This window comes from Notothenia coriiceps, unplaced genomic scaffold (assembly GCF_000735185.1).
Source record: "Notothenia coriiceps isolate Sejong01 unplaced genomic scaffold, NC01 NC01_scaffold00037244, whole genome shotgun sequence".
Classification (NCBI taxonomy): Eukaryota; Metazoa; Chordata; class Actinopteri; order Perciformes; family Nototheniidae; genus Notothenia; species Notothenia coriiceps.
Window position 1 is genome coordinate 20,124,771 of NW_011369945.1, and position 13,314 is coordinate 20,138,084.

The 13,314-nt window shown below is 42.5% G+C and overlaps 2 protein-coding genes across 2 annotated transcripts in view; both read right to left on the reverse strand.

Moving 5' to 3' along the window:
* Positions 1 to 13,314, reverse strand: part of LOC104965394 (RNA binding protein fox-1 homolog 1-like) — a 132,814-nt gene that overhangs the window by 97,200 nt on the left and 22,300 nt on the right. The gene's annotated exons all lie outside the window — the stretch shown is intronic.
* Positions 6,321 to 13,314, reverse strand: part of snx33 (sorting nexin 33) — a 17,885-nt gene continuing 10,891 nt past the window's right edge. Inside the window, exon 2 of the mRNA XM_010794113.1 lies at positions 6,321 to 6,337. Coding sequence (XP_010792415.1) covers positions 6,321 to 6,337 — 17 coding nt within the window. The remainder of the gene's footprint in view (positions 6,338 to 13,314) is intronic.

The following is a 13,314-nucleotide window of genomic DNA, read 5'->3' on the forward strand; positions in this document are numbered from 1 at the left end:
CACACACACACACACACACACACACACACACACACACACACACACACACACACACACACACACACACACACACACACACACTAAGGAGACCATTAAGGCATCGACTGCAATTCGCACCGGCTCCCTCGGTGAGTCGTGTTCTTTATCTGCAGAGCTCCATTCACATGGAAATGAAGTTTACCTCATTTTTCCCTCATTGCAAATGACAAGGTCAATGGCAAATGATTCAATTAGCTTAGCATGGATAGCTATCTGACACGACTGTCCGCGGGTGTCTGAGTGGAGACATTTGGAAATGTGTGTAATTCATCAAATTAACGATTTTTTTTGTGCCAATGGGAAATGATTTCAGGACTCATTAAAAGTTTTGTATTGACTGGTAACTTTTAGGAGTTTAGCCAGAGAGGATTTACAACAAAATAGGCACATTAGTAGCAGCACCATTGGTACAAAAATGGTAAACACTTCCTGTGTGCTAATGTATGTATGTTTTATTTTTGCTAGCTTAGCATATTAACACAGTTAACAAACATATTTAGCAATAGGAACATTTGTTACCTAGGGTTTTCGCTAAGTGACGTTAGCTTGAAATTATGACAGTTTTATGTTAACAACATATATTATTTAGCTAGCATTAGATATTTAAACAGCTAATGAACCTATTTTAGCATTGGGACAATTAGTTAGCTTGAGTGTTTTCGGAGGTTAGCTGACATTAGCTTAAATAGTTTCCAGTTTTAAGTTAATGTCATATTTTATTTGAGCTCGCATTAAATATTTACACAGCTAAGGAACATTAGTCAGCTAGGATGTTGGAGGTTTGATTTGTGTTGCCACATCTTGTAAGAGTTGTTTGTAAAAGAATAAATAAGAGAAATTGATCAATAATAAAGTACGTTTTCTTCTGATTTGACGGTCTGAGAAAATGCCATTTTAGTGTGTCAGTATTTTCGGAGGATTTGTGGCTTTTGATAAATGTGTTATTTGCAATTAATGAAATACGGTCGACAGGATCACATGCAAATCAACAGAATATGGAAGGCAGATCTCAAAGTGTTAATAATTAATAAAACATTCAGCCTCTCTCATCCCACTTAACCCTCCCAAGTCCAGCCTGAATCATAAACCGGGACAAAATGAAGTCACATTTCCATATGAAACCAAACTTGTGGGGTTTACATACCTAAAAAGAAATATTCCAAAAATAAAAAAATACAAAAGGGAGAGAAAGAGGGGGTGCAAAAACATTTTTTTGGACAAAATTAATAATCGTATAACACAGAAATTACACGCAGCCAAATATGGGCGCAACACATGACCAAGAGTGAGTAACAAACCAAAAAAAGTAAAAAATTCAGCCAATCAGCAAGCGTCGGATGCAGCATAGAGACCAATCAAAACGATCGCAGCACTCCCACATCGAACACATACGAGACAAAGATGGGACAGGTAAGTTAAGAGGAAGGGATGCAGGTGAGAAGTAAAGAGACAGAGCCAGTCCATATACAAAAAAAACCAGGAGAACATTAAGATGGAGTGAAGAGAAAAAAGGGAGAAAAATGTACATGAGCAACACAAAAAAATAACAATTACTGTTTAAAAAAAAAAAACATGTATCCCAAGGTGCATCATTCAAATAAAGCAATTAGATTTGGTGACCATTCTCCTGAAATCTCATTGTATGTGGTGGGTTGAGAAACAGAGCACCAAAGGATGGAGGGAACAGAGAAGAGTGAGAGATACGAGATAAGAGAGAGAGAGAGAGAAAGAGTGAGAGCAATCCTCATTCCCAAAAAAGGAGAGAAATCAAATAAACATGAGACACTTTGCCAGGCATTATAACTGTGTGTCACAAACTAAGGACCAGAACACTACGACTACCACTACGACTACTAGTACACAGACAATCCACTACAAGAAAAACCAAACCAAAAAGAAAAAACTAAACAAAATGGCAGCATAATAAGAGACCCAAACACAGTACGGTAAACCCCATATCGGTTTAGAAATGCATATGGTTACACAACACTGGCAACACTGATTTGACCACATTTGGAGCAGCGTAGTTAATTTTTTAAAGCTGTAAATTAACAAAAAAATTCGAATTTACGAGATAATCTTTGGTGTTTTTATTCTACTAAATGTACCCCTTTAATCTCAGAGAATATCCACATTTCTTTCTTGTCAATGTATGATATTTACTTGGAGCAGAATGTACAATTAATTTGCAAAGACACTGCTAAATAAGACTAGGACTGATATTTAAAAAGTCTAATGGTGTATTAAAGCCATTATTTGTTAGTTTTTAAGAACCTGGGACGAAGATAGTTTAGTGAAAAACATCTGAAATTTACAAGAAAAAAAGGGATATTCTCATATTTTTTTCTTGTACATTTACCACTTCAAGTGTATCCATGATTTTTCTCACTTAAATTTCCAATATTTATCTGAAAGATTCTTAAATTAGGCTACCTAAAATTGCCCTAATCAACCGCCTCCAAGTCAAAACGGGATATTCTGTATCTGCAATACGGTTAGCCCGGATGCTAGCTAGCTACATGTCGTACATTAGCTCAAAGCTTCATACTTAAACCTTTGATATATTTTCTTTTTGCCCATTGGCTATTATTGGCCAACATATACAATAAGCTTAAAGCAGGCAGGTCAATAAACTAATACAAATTCAAAACCAGAGCAGCGTTATTTGCCCTGAAGCTCAGGCGCCTGCATTCACTCAAAGCAAATCGTAGGAAGCAATAAGGAGCAAAAAAGCTTCATTTCAATTTCTGTTGATTGTTTTTTTTGTTTTGGTTATTGTTATTAATCAAGAAGACTAGATATACACATTGGAGTCCAAATGGAGAATTAATCAGATGGATTGTGGATAGCCGTGTCATTGCATAGAGGAGGGTGATTACATTCGGTCATTCCCAGTGAGGTGTTAATGACATGGTGTGAGGGAGGGACGGAGGGCATGTGGAGATAATATTACCGCTAAAATAATCGTTGAAAGACGCTGTGTCTGTTTGTGTGTCTGTGGTGCTGTGTATACTCGTAAAATAACAAACAATAATATCTATCTGTCAGCAGATCACTATACTGACTAATATTGCAAATACTGTACAAACTACTTTATTAAATGCCCATTTTTGTTCAGGGGTAGGGTGGGAAAAGGGAGGGGAGGGGTCAGTTCAGTGATAGGTGTTTGTACACAACTTACCGTTGCCGTAGAAACAGCGAGTGGTTACCGTGGAGACTGACAACAACACACAGAAGTCGTCAGGGAAACAGAAAAAATATAATAAATAAAGGAACAAATAATCCTTTAGGAACAAAAGAAACCTAAACGATATCTTCCCCACCCCCTTCCCAACTGCTTTTTCTCATCGTGAAATAAAAACCCTGGTAGCAGCAGTGTTACAGCTCAGAATGGAGTATAAGAGGAAGAGGAGGAAGAGGAGGAGGAAGAAAGAGGAAGGAAAAGGAGAGAGAGGATGCTAGCTCCCGATGACTAACCGAGCTCAGAGCATCATTAAAAACGATCAGAGCAGTGACAGGAAGTTATTCGGTGCTCGAGAGACTGAAAAGGAGAATGGAAATGTGGGGCAACCTCATCTTTAAATCAAATCTAGCCTAGTGAATGCACTGAGAAGCAGCGAATTGGAATACTTCCAAGAAAAGTGAGAAGAAACAAATTCACAACCCAACAGCCTTCTTATTAACAGCAGTATTTAGCTAAAAGAGGCCCTGTTATGCTTATTTCCAGGTTCATATATATAGCCGCTTTCAAACCAAGTACTTTGCCGTACTTAGTTCCCAGCACTTATGTTGCATTTCCACTGCAGCGGGTAGCCCCGTTTAAGCGTCCTTAAATTGTCCTCAAGCGGCCAGGCCAGTTTTTGGTCCTTTTCCCTCTTTTTCCGGCCCCATAAAATCATGGTTCTATCAGGCCAGGCACAGGGCTGAACTAGTGACGTCAACACTCTCGACTGCTGATTGGTCCGAGAGAATCGCCTGCGAGATCATCCCTAGCGTCGCATATATATCTAGAAGCAAGCTTGCAGCATTTTTATACACAGCATTTTTGTAAACGGAGGAGCTACAAAATTGTCAACGTCAAAGAAAAGCACACCGTGGTCGACCGAGGAGGTGACGACGTTCCTACATCTCATTGGCCAAAAAAAAGCCGATCGCCCCGCCTACACTGCGTTGCTACCACAGGTCCTAAACTGTAATGGAAATGCGCCACGGCCTCGGACAGCCAGCGAGGCAGATCGAGGCCTGAGCGAGGACGCTTAGACGGGGCTACCCCGCTACAGTGGAAATGTGCCATTAGTCTGGATCAGACACAACAGTTAGGGGTCTTTTATAATCCGGAGGGATTTCTTCCTGAGCCGCTGGGAGTACAGGTCCTCCATGGATGGCAGCTCCGTCCTAGTGATGTTCTGTGCAGTTTTCACCACCCTCTGTAAAGCCTTACGGTTGAGGGCGGTGCAGCTGCCATATCAGGCCGTGAAGCAGCCAGTCAGGATATTCTCTATGGTGCACCTGTTGCAGAGTATCCTGGAGTCCATGTTGAACCTCCTTAGCCTGCGGAGGAAGAAGAGCCGCTGTCAAGCTGTTTTTGTGATCACGCTAGTGTGAAGAGTCATGTCAGGTCCTCAGTCAATTGGACACCGAGGAACCTGAAGCTGCTAACTTTCTCCACCGTAGTCCCGTAGTCGATGTGCGATGGGGGCGTGTCCCTCTCCCTGCTGCTTCCTGTAATCCACAATCAGCTCCTTTGTTTTGCTGACGTTGAGATGGAGGTTGTTATCCTGGCACCAAGATGTCAGGTTTTCGACCTCCTCTCTGTACGCCGTCTCGTCGCTGTCTGTGATCTGGCCGATGACGGACGTGTCGTCAGCAAACTTCACGATGGTGTTGGAGCTGTGTGTGGCCAAGCAGTCGTGTGTGAACCGACTGCTTGGCCACACACAGCTCCAACACCATCGTGAAGTTTGCTGACGACACGTCCGTCATCGGCCAGATCACAGACAGCGACGAGACGNATAACAATTCGAATAGACAGACACCGATATAGATTTCACGTCCGCTTTCTTACTGCTGCGCCATCCCTTGAAATATAAAGAAAGGATGCAAAACCAAACACTTTAAAAAATAAAACTACTTTTTCATTGTCGGCCATGTGGGTGGGGTTAGACAAACAGAGCGGTCATGGCATTGGTTTTCCATGTGATTTTCTGACCAGTGATCTAAAGATTTTCGGTCCAATAGAGTGTAAGACCGGACAAGACCAGGAACATGTGTGCATGACTCCGCCGCGTGCTTTGGCTACATCTGTCGCAAAGTTTGGGTCACCCTCCTTATATATTTTAGAGAGCCTGGGCTCAGTAAAGTGTGTGCGATGCACTACTTTGCATTGAATCAGTCATGTCTAGCACAAATAGAGATGTATGTACATTAGCAAGGGGGTTTTTTCCCAAAGTTCTTTCAGAAACTCCTCCCCAAGGATTCTGTTTCCCCAAAGAGATTCAATGGAGTTCAGGGTAAACCAAACGCAAGAGAATAAATCTGAGTGGTTAAAATATTAACCGATCAAGGCCCATCAGAGTAGGCCTAGGAGTGTGTCTAGTGGCTGGAGGAAATCTATTATTAAACAAAACTCGTGAATTCTGTAGATACCTGAAGAAATGTTGGATAGTATGTAGTGCACTTTATTAGGTAGCTGTTGGAAGAGGCAAATGTGTTGTGAATCCAAAGGTCTTTGAATGCTTAATGCCTTGGTTAAACCTAATAGTAAATGCGCCATCTACTAAGGGATGGAGGGAAACAACATGGTTTGCAGTTAAAGGGGCGTAATGTAGAGTATGGGCTTGGAGATCAAGAAAGCGTCTGAACGTGATTCCAATTTTTAAGGATGCTTTGGCAATTACATTTTTAGTGTAAGCAGAGGAGGGGGTCTCTAATGGGATACTGGACTACAGGAGCAGCCCTCCCATTTCCAAGCCAGACAGGCAGAGATGCGTGAGTCAGACTGAAGCCAGGGATGTATATTCTCATTTCGTTGCCCAATAATTAGAACCTCAAATTCGGGCTGAAGCAAGTCCACCCCGCGCTTTGGTCTCTGTCAAAATTGCTTTAAAAAAGATCTTCTAAATGCTATCGGTCACCTGATCCCGATGGTAAGTGTAGGCTGTGTAGTGCAGGTTTTTAAATGGTTAACTATGTATGAGGAAACTCCACGCGCCCGCTCTATTTAAAGGAGACAATTCGCTTTTACTTAAATTGAGTTTATAACCGGATGCAGCACCAAATGGCTAAGGTAGAGAGAAGTCTGCAGGGACGGACACAGATAAATTAGAGACATAAAGAAGAGGTCATCCGCATAAAGAGAAGTTTTCTGTTCTTTTTTATACCCCATTTCTGAAAATACCTCTCACGAGAGCGCTCAATAGCTAAGGCAACATAAGAGACTGTGCTCAAGGGACAACCCTGCGCTGGTGGAGCGGTGAGAGGAAATATTCAGAATGCGTGTTATTTACAGTAGTCCCACGGAAGCTAGGGGAGAGGAGTACAATAGCTTCACCCATGAGGTAAAGTTCTTTTCCAAGGTGTGGAAAAAGATACCCACTCCCCCACGATCAAATGCCTTTCTGCACCTAAGATATCCACAGCTTATAGTTTTTTTTTTTTTTTTTTTTTTTTTTTTAGAATTTGCGTCAGGCTGGTAGATTGGTGTTTAAAAAGGTCGTCTTAAGTAAAACAATGAATGCCTATTTTTGATGAAGCCGGTTTGATCGGGGAGGATAATGGTTGGTAACCATACTTGTCAACCCTCCCGATTTTAGCGGGAACTCCCGATTTCATTTGCCCTCTCCCGGGTTTCCTCTCGGGGTCGTATTTCTCCCGATTTTCTGACAAATCAGACTTTACTCAGGACTTTTCCCACTCGGACTTTAATACAGTTACACCATTGTTTGGTCTTCCATGGTAAACGTTCTCTTGAGTAGCGGCGCGCAACTGAAAGTCTGACAGCGGTGAGGCAGATAGTCACAGAAAACAGAACAGAATCGACAACTACTTAACTGTCTGCTCACTCCTTTCCTGCCCACACATATGCTCCATCAAGGATGGTGCTACAGGCTGCACTTAGAACTACAATAAGCATGTTAATGTTAATCTAACAGCTCCGGCGATAAACTAGAACCCCGCCCCCCCCCCCCATTTTGCATTTTGAAATGCTCCCGATTTCTGAGGTCTCAAGGTTGGCAAGTAACACGGTTTCCAAACGTAAAGCGAGCATTTTAGACAGCCCCCATTGTTCTGTGACCTGTCAATCATCAAACCGGGGGTCATATCATTTCATTACGTATGTGTTCATTTGTATCTGAAGTTGTACCCATGGATGTATAAAGAGTAGTTCTACCGCAAAAAAAAAGAAAAAAAAATGTTATTCCCTGGGGGACTTTCCGGCAACAATCTTGATTCTGATTGGCCAGAAGACTCGAAAAAGCATCAGCAAAGACGTTTTATTGAGAAGATGATCACTACGTGACAGAAGTTTGCCAAACCGCTTATGGTGTCCGGTACTTCAAGTCCAACTCCTACTGCGTTAGAAAATCGGGCCACTCACATCTGCGACCCACTCTAAATGGGTCCCACCAGTTGAGAACCACTGATTTAAACAACATATTTGATTAGAGCAACAAGTAAAGGCGAACAGCATAAGAGTGAAATGACATTTAAGTCAAATCAGAATTAGTTTCAAAAGTGTCATCAAGCCCTATATAATGACATTTCACAGGCTTTTCTAATTAAATTAAAGCAGTCATGAAAACAGTAATGTCCAGCTATGTCACTTCCTGTTCCTGGGTGTTATTTCGCATCAGGACTCAGATGAAGTGCATGATGTTTGAAAAGAAGGCCTCAGTGTTAGCGATGTTAGGCTCTACATATCCATAAATCCGTCTGATAAGATGATCAGTTTGAGCTGAGCTAGCATCACTGAAACTCTCACACTCTATATATCTACAGTTAATCGTCTCTGTGAGAGAGGAGGAATGTGGAGCAGGACACACACACACACACACACACACACACACACACACACACACACACACACACACACACACACACACACACACACACACACACACACACTGATCATGTGAAGATGACACATTAAATATTAAGAATAAATAAGATGTGCTGCAGAGGGAGGGAGCTTTCATGAATATAGGTCTGTAAGTGTTACATAAGTTAACATCAGCTCCTGTGATGTGATGTGCAGAGCGTCATTTATTCTGATTAGTGCTGCGTTTAAAGACCCGTCTCTGCAGAGAGGGGGCTGCTGCTGGGGAGCAGAACGCAGTCTGTTTGATGATTAAACTCAGAAATATCTGCTTGTCAATTAATTAGATGCTTCCTGGGCTCTCGGTGGACAAATACCCATGATGCACCATTGTGTGTGGAAGTAATCAGAGTACAGCTCCTTCAAAGAGAGGCGCTGTTTCCTGTGCTGCTTTCTAAACTGCCGCTGGAGGCTTTCCTTCTCAGGAACATCACAGAGAGTAATGCCTCCGTTACTCCTGCCGCTCTCAGTCCGTCAGTACAGAGGGGGCACTTCCTGTGGCCTGTTGTTGGGATGCTGAGGGTTTCTTCTTCTTCTTCAAGAAAAATCAGACATATCGGCACAACTTCCTCAGCTTTCCATTGATCTGCAGATGTTGTTGGTCTGTGATGGGGAAAAAATACTGTACGCCCAACAGCTTTGCTAGTTGCTGATGGTTAGCTAGCCCTTCTGTTTTTTCATTCCAGCAGCGTTCCCTCATCACCTTCATGAAAACTTCATTTGAATTTAATTCTTATTATTTCTCTGGGTTTTGTGCTGAATCCTCTTGCTGTGTCCCGCTCTGTAGTACTACTCTAATTCAATATTCTAAGGCTTTACAGTCGTTTGCACAGTAGCTACAGTGCATCTTATCGTACCGTATGAAACCGCGTCATCTCCTGTTGTATCAAGTCGAATCCTGTTGTATCAGGTCGAATCCTGTTGTATCAGGTCGTGACGTACCGTATTATACCCATCGTATTGTATAGCTTACTGTACAGTATCATACTGTATATCGTATCTAGTCTTATCATATCGCATCGTATCGCCTTGTCTCGACCATTTCCTATCGATAATTTTCTTAACGTTTATTTTCTTTGAATCTCAGAGAAGTGTTTTCACTTTCAGTAACTTCCTGTGATGAAAAAATGTTTGAATCCTATATCCTCCTCATGCTTCATGAACCCTCTTGGGAACATTTTTCTCATTTTACATTTTCTAACAGAAAAGGCCTACAAGCGTCAACAACAGAACAAAGCACACTCAGACATATGCATGTCAATATTTAGATATCCAGTAAATCAGTATTGCCACACATTTACTGCTGAAGGTGTGTGTGCTGCCTGTTTCCCCCTGTGACTGAAACTGAAGCATGTATTCTTCATCAGTCTTCATCATTAAACGTGTGTAAAGCTCCTGAGAGCCTCACAGTCACTGAGGAGCTCCTGATCCAACATCAAGAGAGTCTGCTAGGAGCTGCTTACTATCGCTCTGTCTCACACACACACACACACACACACACACACACACACACACACACACACACACACACACACACACACACACACACACACACACACACACACACACACACACAGAGTACCCCTTCAGGTGATCAGTGTGTATGTGTTTACTCTCTCTGCAGATCAGAGGCATTGTGGATGCTGAGGATCCTCACCTGAAGGCTGCAGACACAGGTCAGTTACACACACACACACACACACACACACACACACACACACACACACACACACACACACACACACACACACCATAAAGCACTTGTGATGCATAGGCTGCTTCATGTCATGAGGCAGGTGCTCCACAGTGCCGATGTAAACTTGTCTGCTTGAAATGCACATGCAGTAGTTTCTATAAAATATGTATATATTGTGAATACCTAGAAGCTGTGTGTGAATTTCAAAACAGATTGTCCGTGCATGAGTGTGTGTTTCCCTGTGGCTATGGTTCTCTTTGACGTGTGTTTGTTTTGAAGGTGATGCAGCTAGTTTATTCCCCTTCACACACAGCGAGCACATTATCCAGCTGCTACAGGAGACAGGCTAGGTATTTATGGCCACGTAAAGTGTGCTCCACATCTACATCTACCACACACACTGAATTAAAAAGTGTGTGTTTAATTTGTACAGAAGTTTAGAGCCTGTCTGTTAGCACGCTCCCAACAGAGGGTGTGTGTGTGTGTGTGTGTGTGTGTGTGTGTGTGTGTGTGTGTGTGTGTGTGTGTGTGTGTGTGTGTGTGAGAGATAACAGATGGTCCCCTGCATCAGAAGTGTTTTATTTCCCAGTGGAAGCAGATATGTCAGAAATAAGTGTGTGCAGCATTAGTCATTTGGAATATTCATGCCCCCCCGACCAGCGCTTCCTCTGNCTGCCACCCGGAGTCCCCGGCTGGAAGTCCCAGGAGTTCACCTTCCGAGTAAATCGCCAGAACGCTGACACCTCCTCATCTCCACCGCTCTCATGTTTTTTTTTGTGTTGCCATAAATTATTCTCTCTCCGTTGGTGCGCGGGGCTAATGCTAATGTTGATAATGCTAATGTCAGCAAATACAATGGCGGCTTCAAAAAGCTTTTCAGAGTTTTACGGGGCGTGGTTTGCAATTCGCCCAGCCAATCAGAAATTGGTACTTTTTTCTCCCGAGGATAGTCCCACCTCTCTAGCAGGCACTAAAAATGGGGGTAAAAGTTCTCATGAACTAAGTTCTCTTTTTGGTGTGAACGCAAAATTCGGAACTAAACGGGAAAAGTACGGGTAAAAGTACTCCGGTGTGAAAGCGCCTTATATGTTGTGCCTCCCCTCTACTGGGACATGTCTCCATGCTTTAATGTCCGACCCATAGCCAATCACGTACAATGTGTTGGAGCGCTAGCCAATAGGAGCATGGTGTGTGTGGGAGAGAAACTTCCTCTGGAGGGAATTTAGAGATTATAGCCTTTGCAGACATTTACATGCACACAAACCTACATAACTACAGGAAAGGAAAACCCCCCAAAAGCATAAAAGGGCCTCTTTAAACTTGGGCAATACATGACTCATTATTGTGTGGCTAGGTTAGGCCAGAAGAGAAGAGTCTATGTTCAATAAAATACATTTAATTATCTGTTGTGAACTGAGTGGCAGATTATTCCTTAAAGTGTTTAGCAGTCACCACAAAATAACATACTGAAAGTTGTTTGATAGTCAAACAATAAAGCAAGACGTAAAATCAAAAACAAAACACATGACGATAAATGGAAACAAAATAAGGCAGGTAGAGATGATGGCAAAAAAGAAGTACTTTCAAATTAAACACGAAAGGACAGAAAGACAAACTTGACTGGCAACAAGAGATGAAGAGAAAGAGAGACGACACACAGAGAGGGTTGGAAAGGGCAAAGTGCAAACTCTCTTTCCCCTTTTCGTTCAACCGTTTCTACATTTCCACTCGAAGCAAACACACATGGATACGCGCACATTTCATTCATGAATCGATCCAAATCATGCAGTAAAAAGAAAGCTTCGATAATAACAAAAACAGAACCAGTCCAATCCAAAGCCAAGGGAAGAAGAAGAATAGGAGGAGGAGGGGGGTGTCATGACATCGGGACACACGGAAGCTGGTAAGCCTTCAATTTAGGCTATCACCCATCCAACAACTCACAAACAGCTGAACAAAATCGCCCACAAAGTGTATGGAAATGGTTGATTTAGGACCCAAAGTGAGCTGAGGCCAACAGTGTACCATTCAGGAGTGTGAGATGGTTGGTAAAACATGCAGAAACCGGTGACGCTCTTTATTCCCCCCTTTGCATGCAGAGCACTTGTATTCTGCTTTTGAATAAGTCTGACTAAAACTCTGCGCTCGGAGGAACAGTCACTTCCTGTCACACTCGAGCCACACAACCTTAAGAGTTTGTGAGCAGGAGTCTTTAGGGTTCAGCATGGTCTCTTTGCCCGACAAAGCTCCTTATCCTTTGAGGACGTATTCGAGGTCTTTGACGTTGAGTAATTGCTTGGCTTCGGTCCATGCCGTGGCAATACGACACTGAATTTTGCAATAATCTACAGCAAGCAGAGCAGAAAGCTCTCCGGAAGGTCGATGCAAAACGAGGTAGACCTTTTGCGCGCTGTTTGGTGCAGATTAATAATAAAAAAGAAGACCAGGGTTTACGGCTTTATTATGTCTTGCATCCCCAGAGACAATGGAACTATTATTGCTGTAGGTAATTACTTCTGCCAAGGAGGTTATATTTTCGGCTTGGTTTGTTATTCTGCTTGTCTGTCAGGAGGATAACTAGGAAAAAAGTGATTTTCCTGAAACTTGGTGGAAGGGTGAAGCATGGGCTGAGGAAGAACCCATTACAATTTGGAGCTGATCCCAATAGCAAAAAATGACATTTCACTTTCATTAACATTGGGAGGAAGCAGCATTAATAAGGTGTCCGAATAATTGTAAAAATGTGTTCTAGACTTGGACAAGCGAACGCCCACTAAAGTTGGAAAAACATCAGCGCATCAGCCAAACACACCATGTTTTTTCTTTGTAGTGTCCAAGTTGTTTGATTTAAAATTCTCGAACAAACCAAAGTCATGAGAACAGCTTCCAAACTCTGGGAAATTTGATCATCTGTGGAGCATCTGGACGCACCATTCTAGTTGCATTGATTACAGTAAATCGAGAACATCTAGACCACATGTGTCAAACTCAAGGCCCGGGGGCCAAATCAGGCCCTTGGTGGATTTAATTTCGGCCCGCGGGATAATTTTTAATTACTATTAGATCTGGCCCGCCGGTATATTGCACGCACACCTTCACTCCATCCTGAGGGTCTCCTCAGCTCAGAGCCTGACCCCACACATTGATGACCTTGCACCCAAGATGAGATGCCAAGTATCTGAACTAGCATCACAGAGCAGCACACTGAGTTTAATGGATGTTTCCTTCTGCACTTTTTCTCTCACGACAACAGGGCATGTTTGGTTTCTCTTTGAGGGAAATAGTTTTTTTGAAGCTGAGCTTCAAAAAAACTATTTCCCTCAAAGAGAAACCAAACATGCCCTGTTGTCGTGAGAGAAAAAGTGCAGAAGGAAACATCCATTAAACTCAGTGTGCTNTTCTGTGACCTGTCAATCATCAAACCGGGGGTCATATCATTTCATTACGTATGTGTTTATTTGTATCTGAAGTTGTACCCATGGAT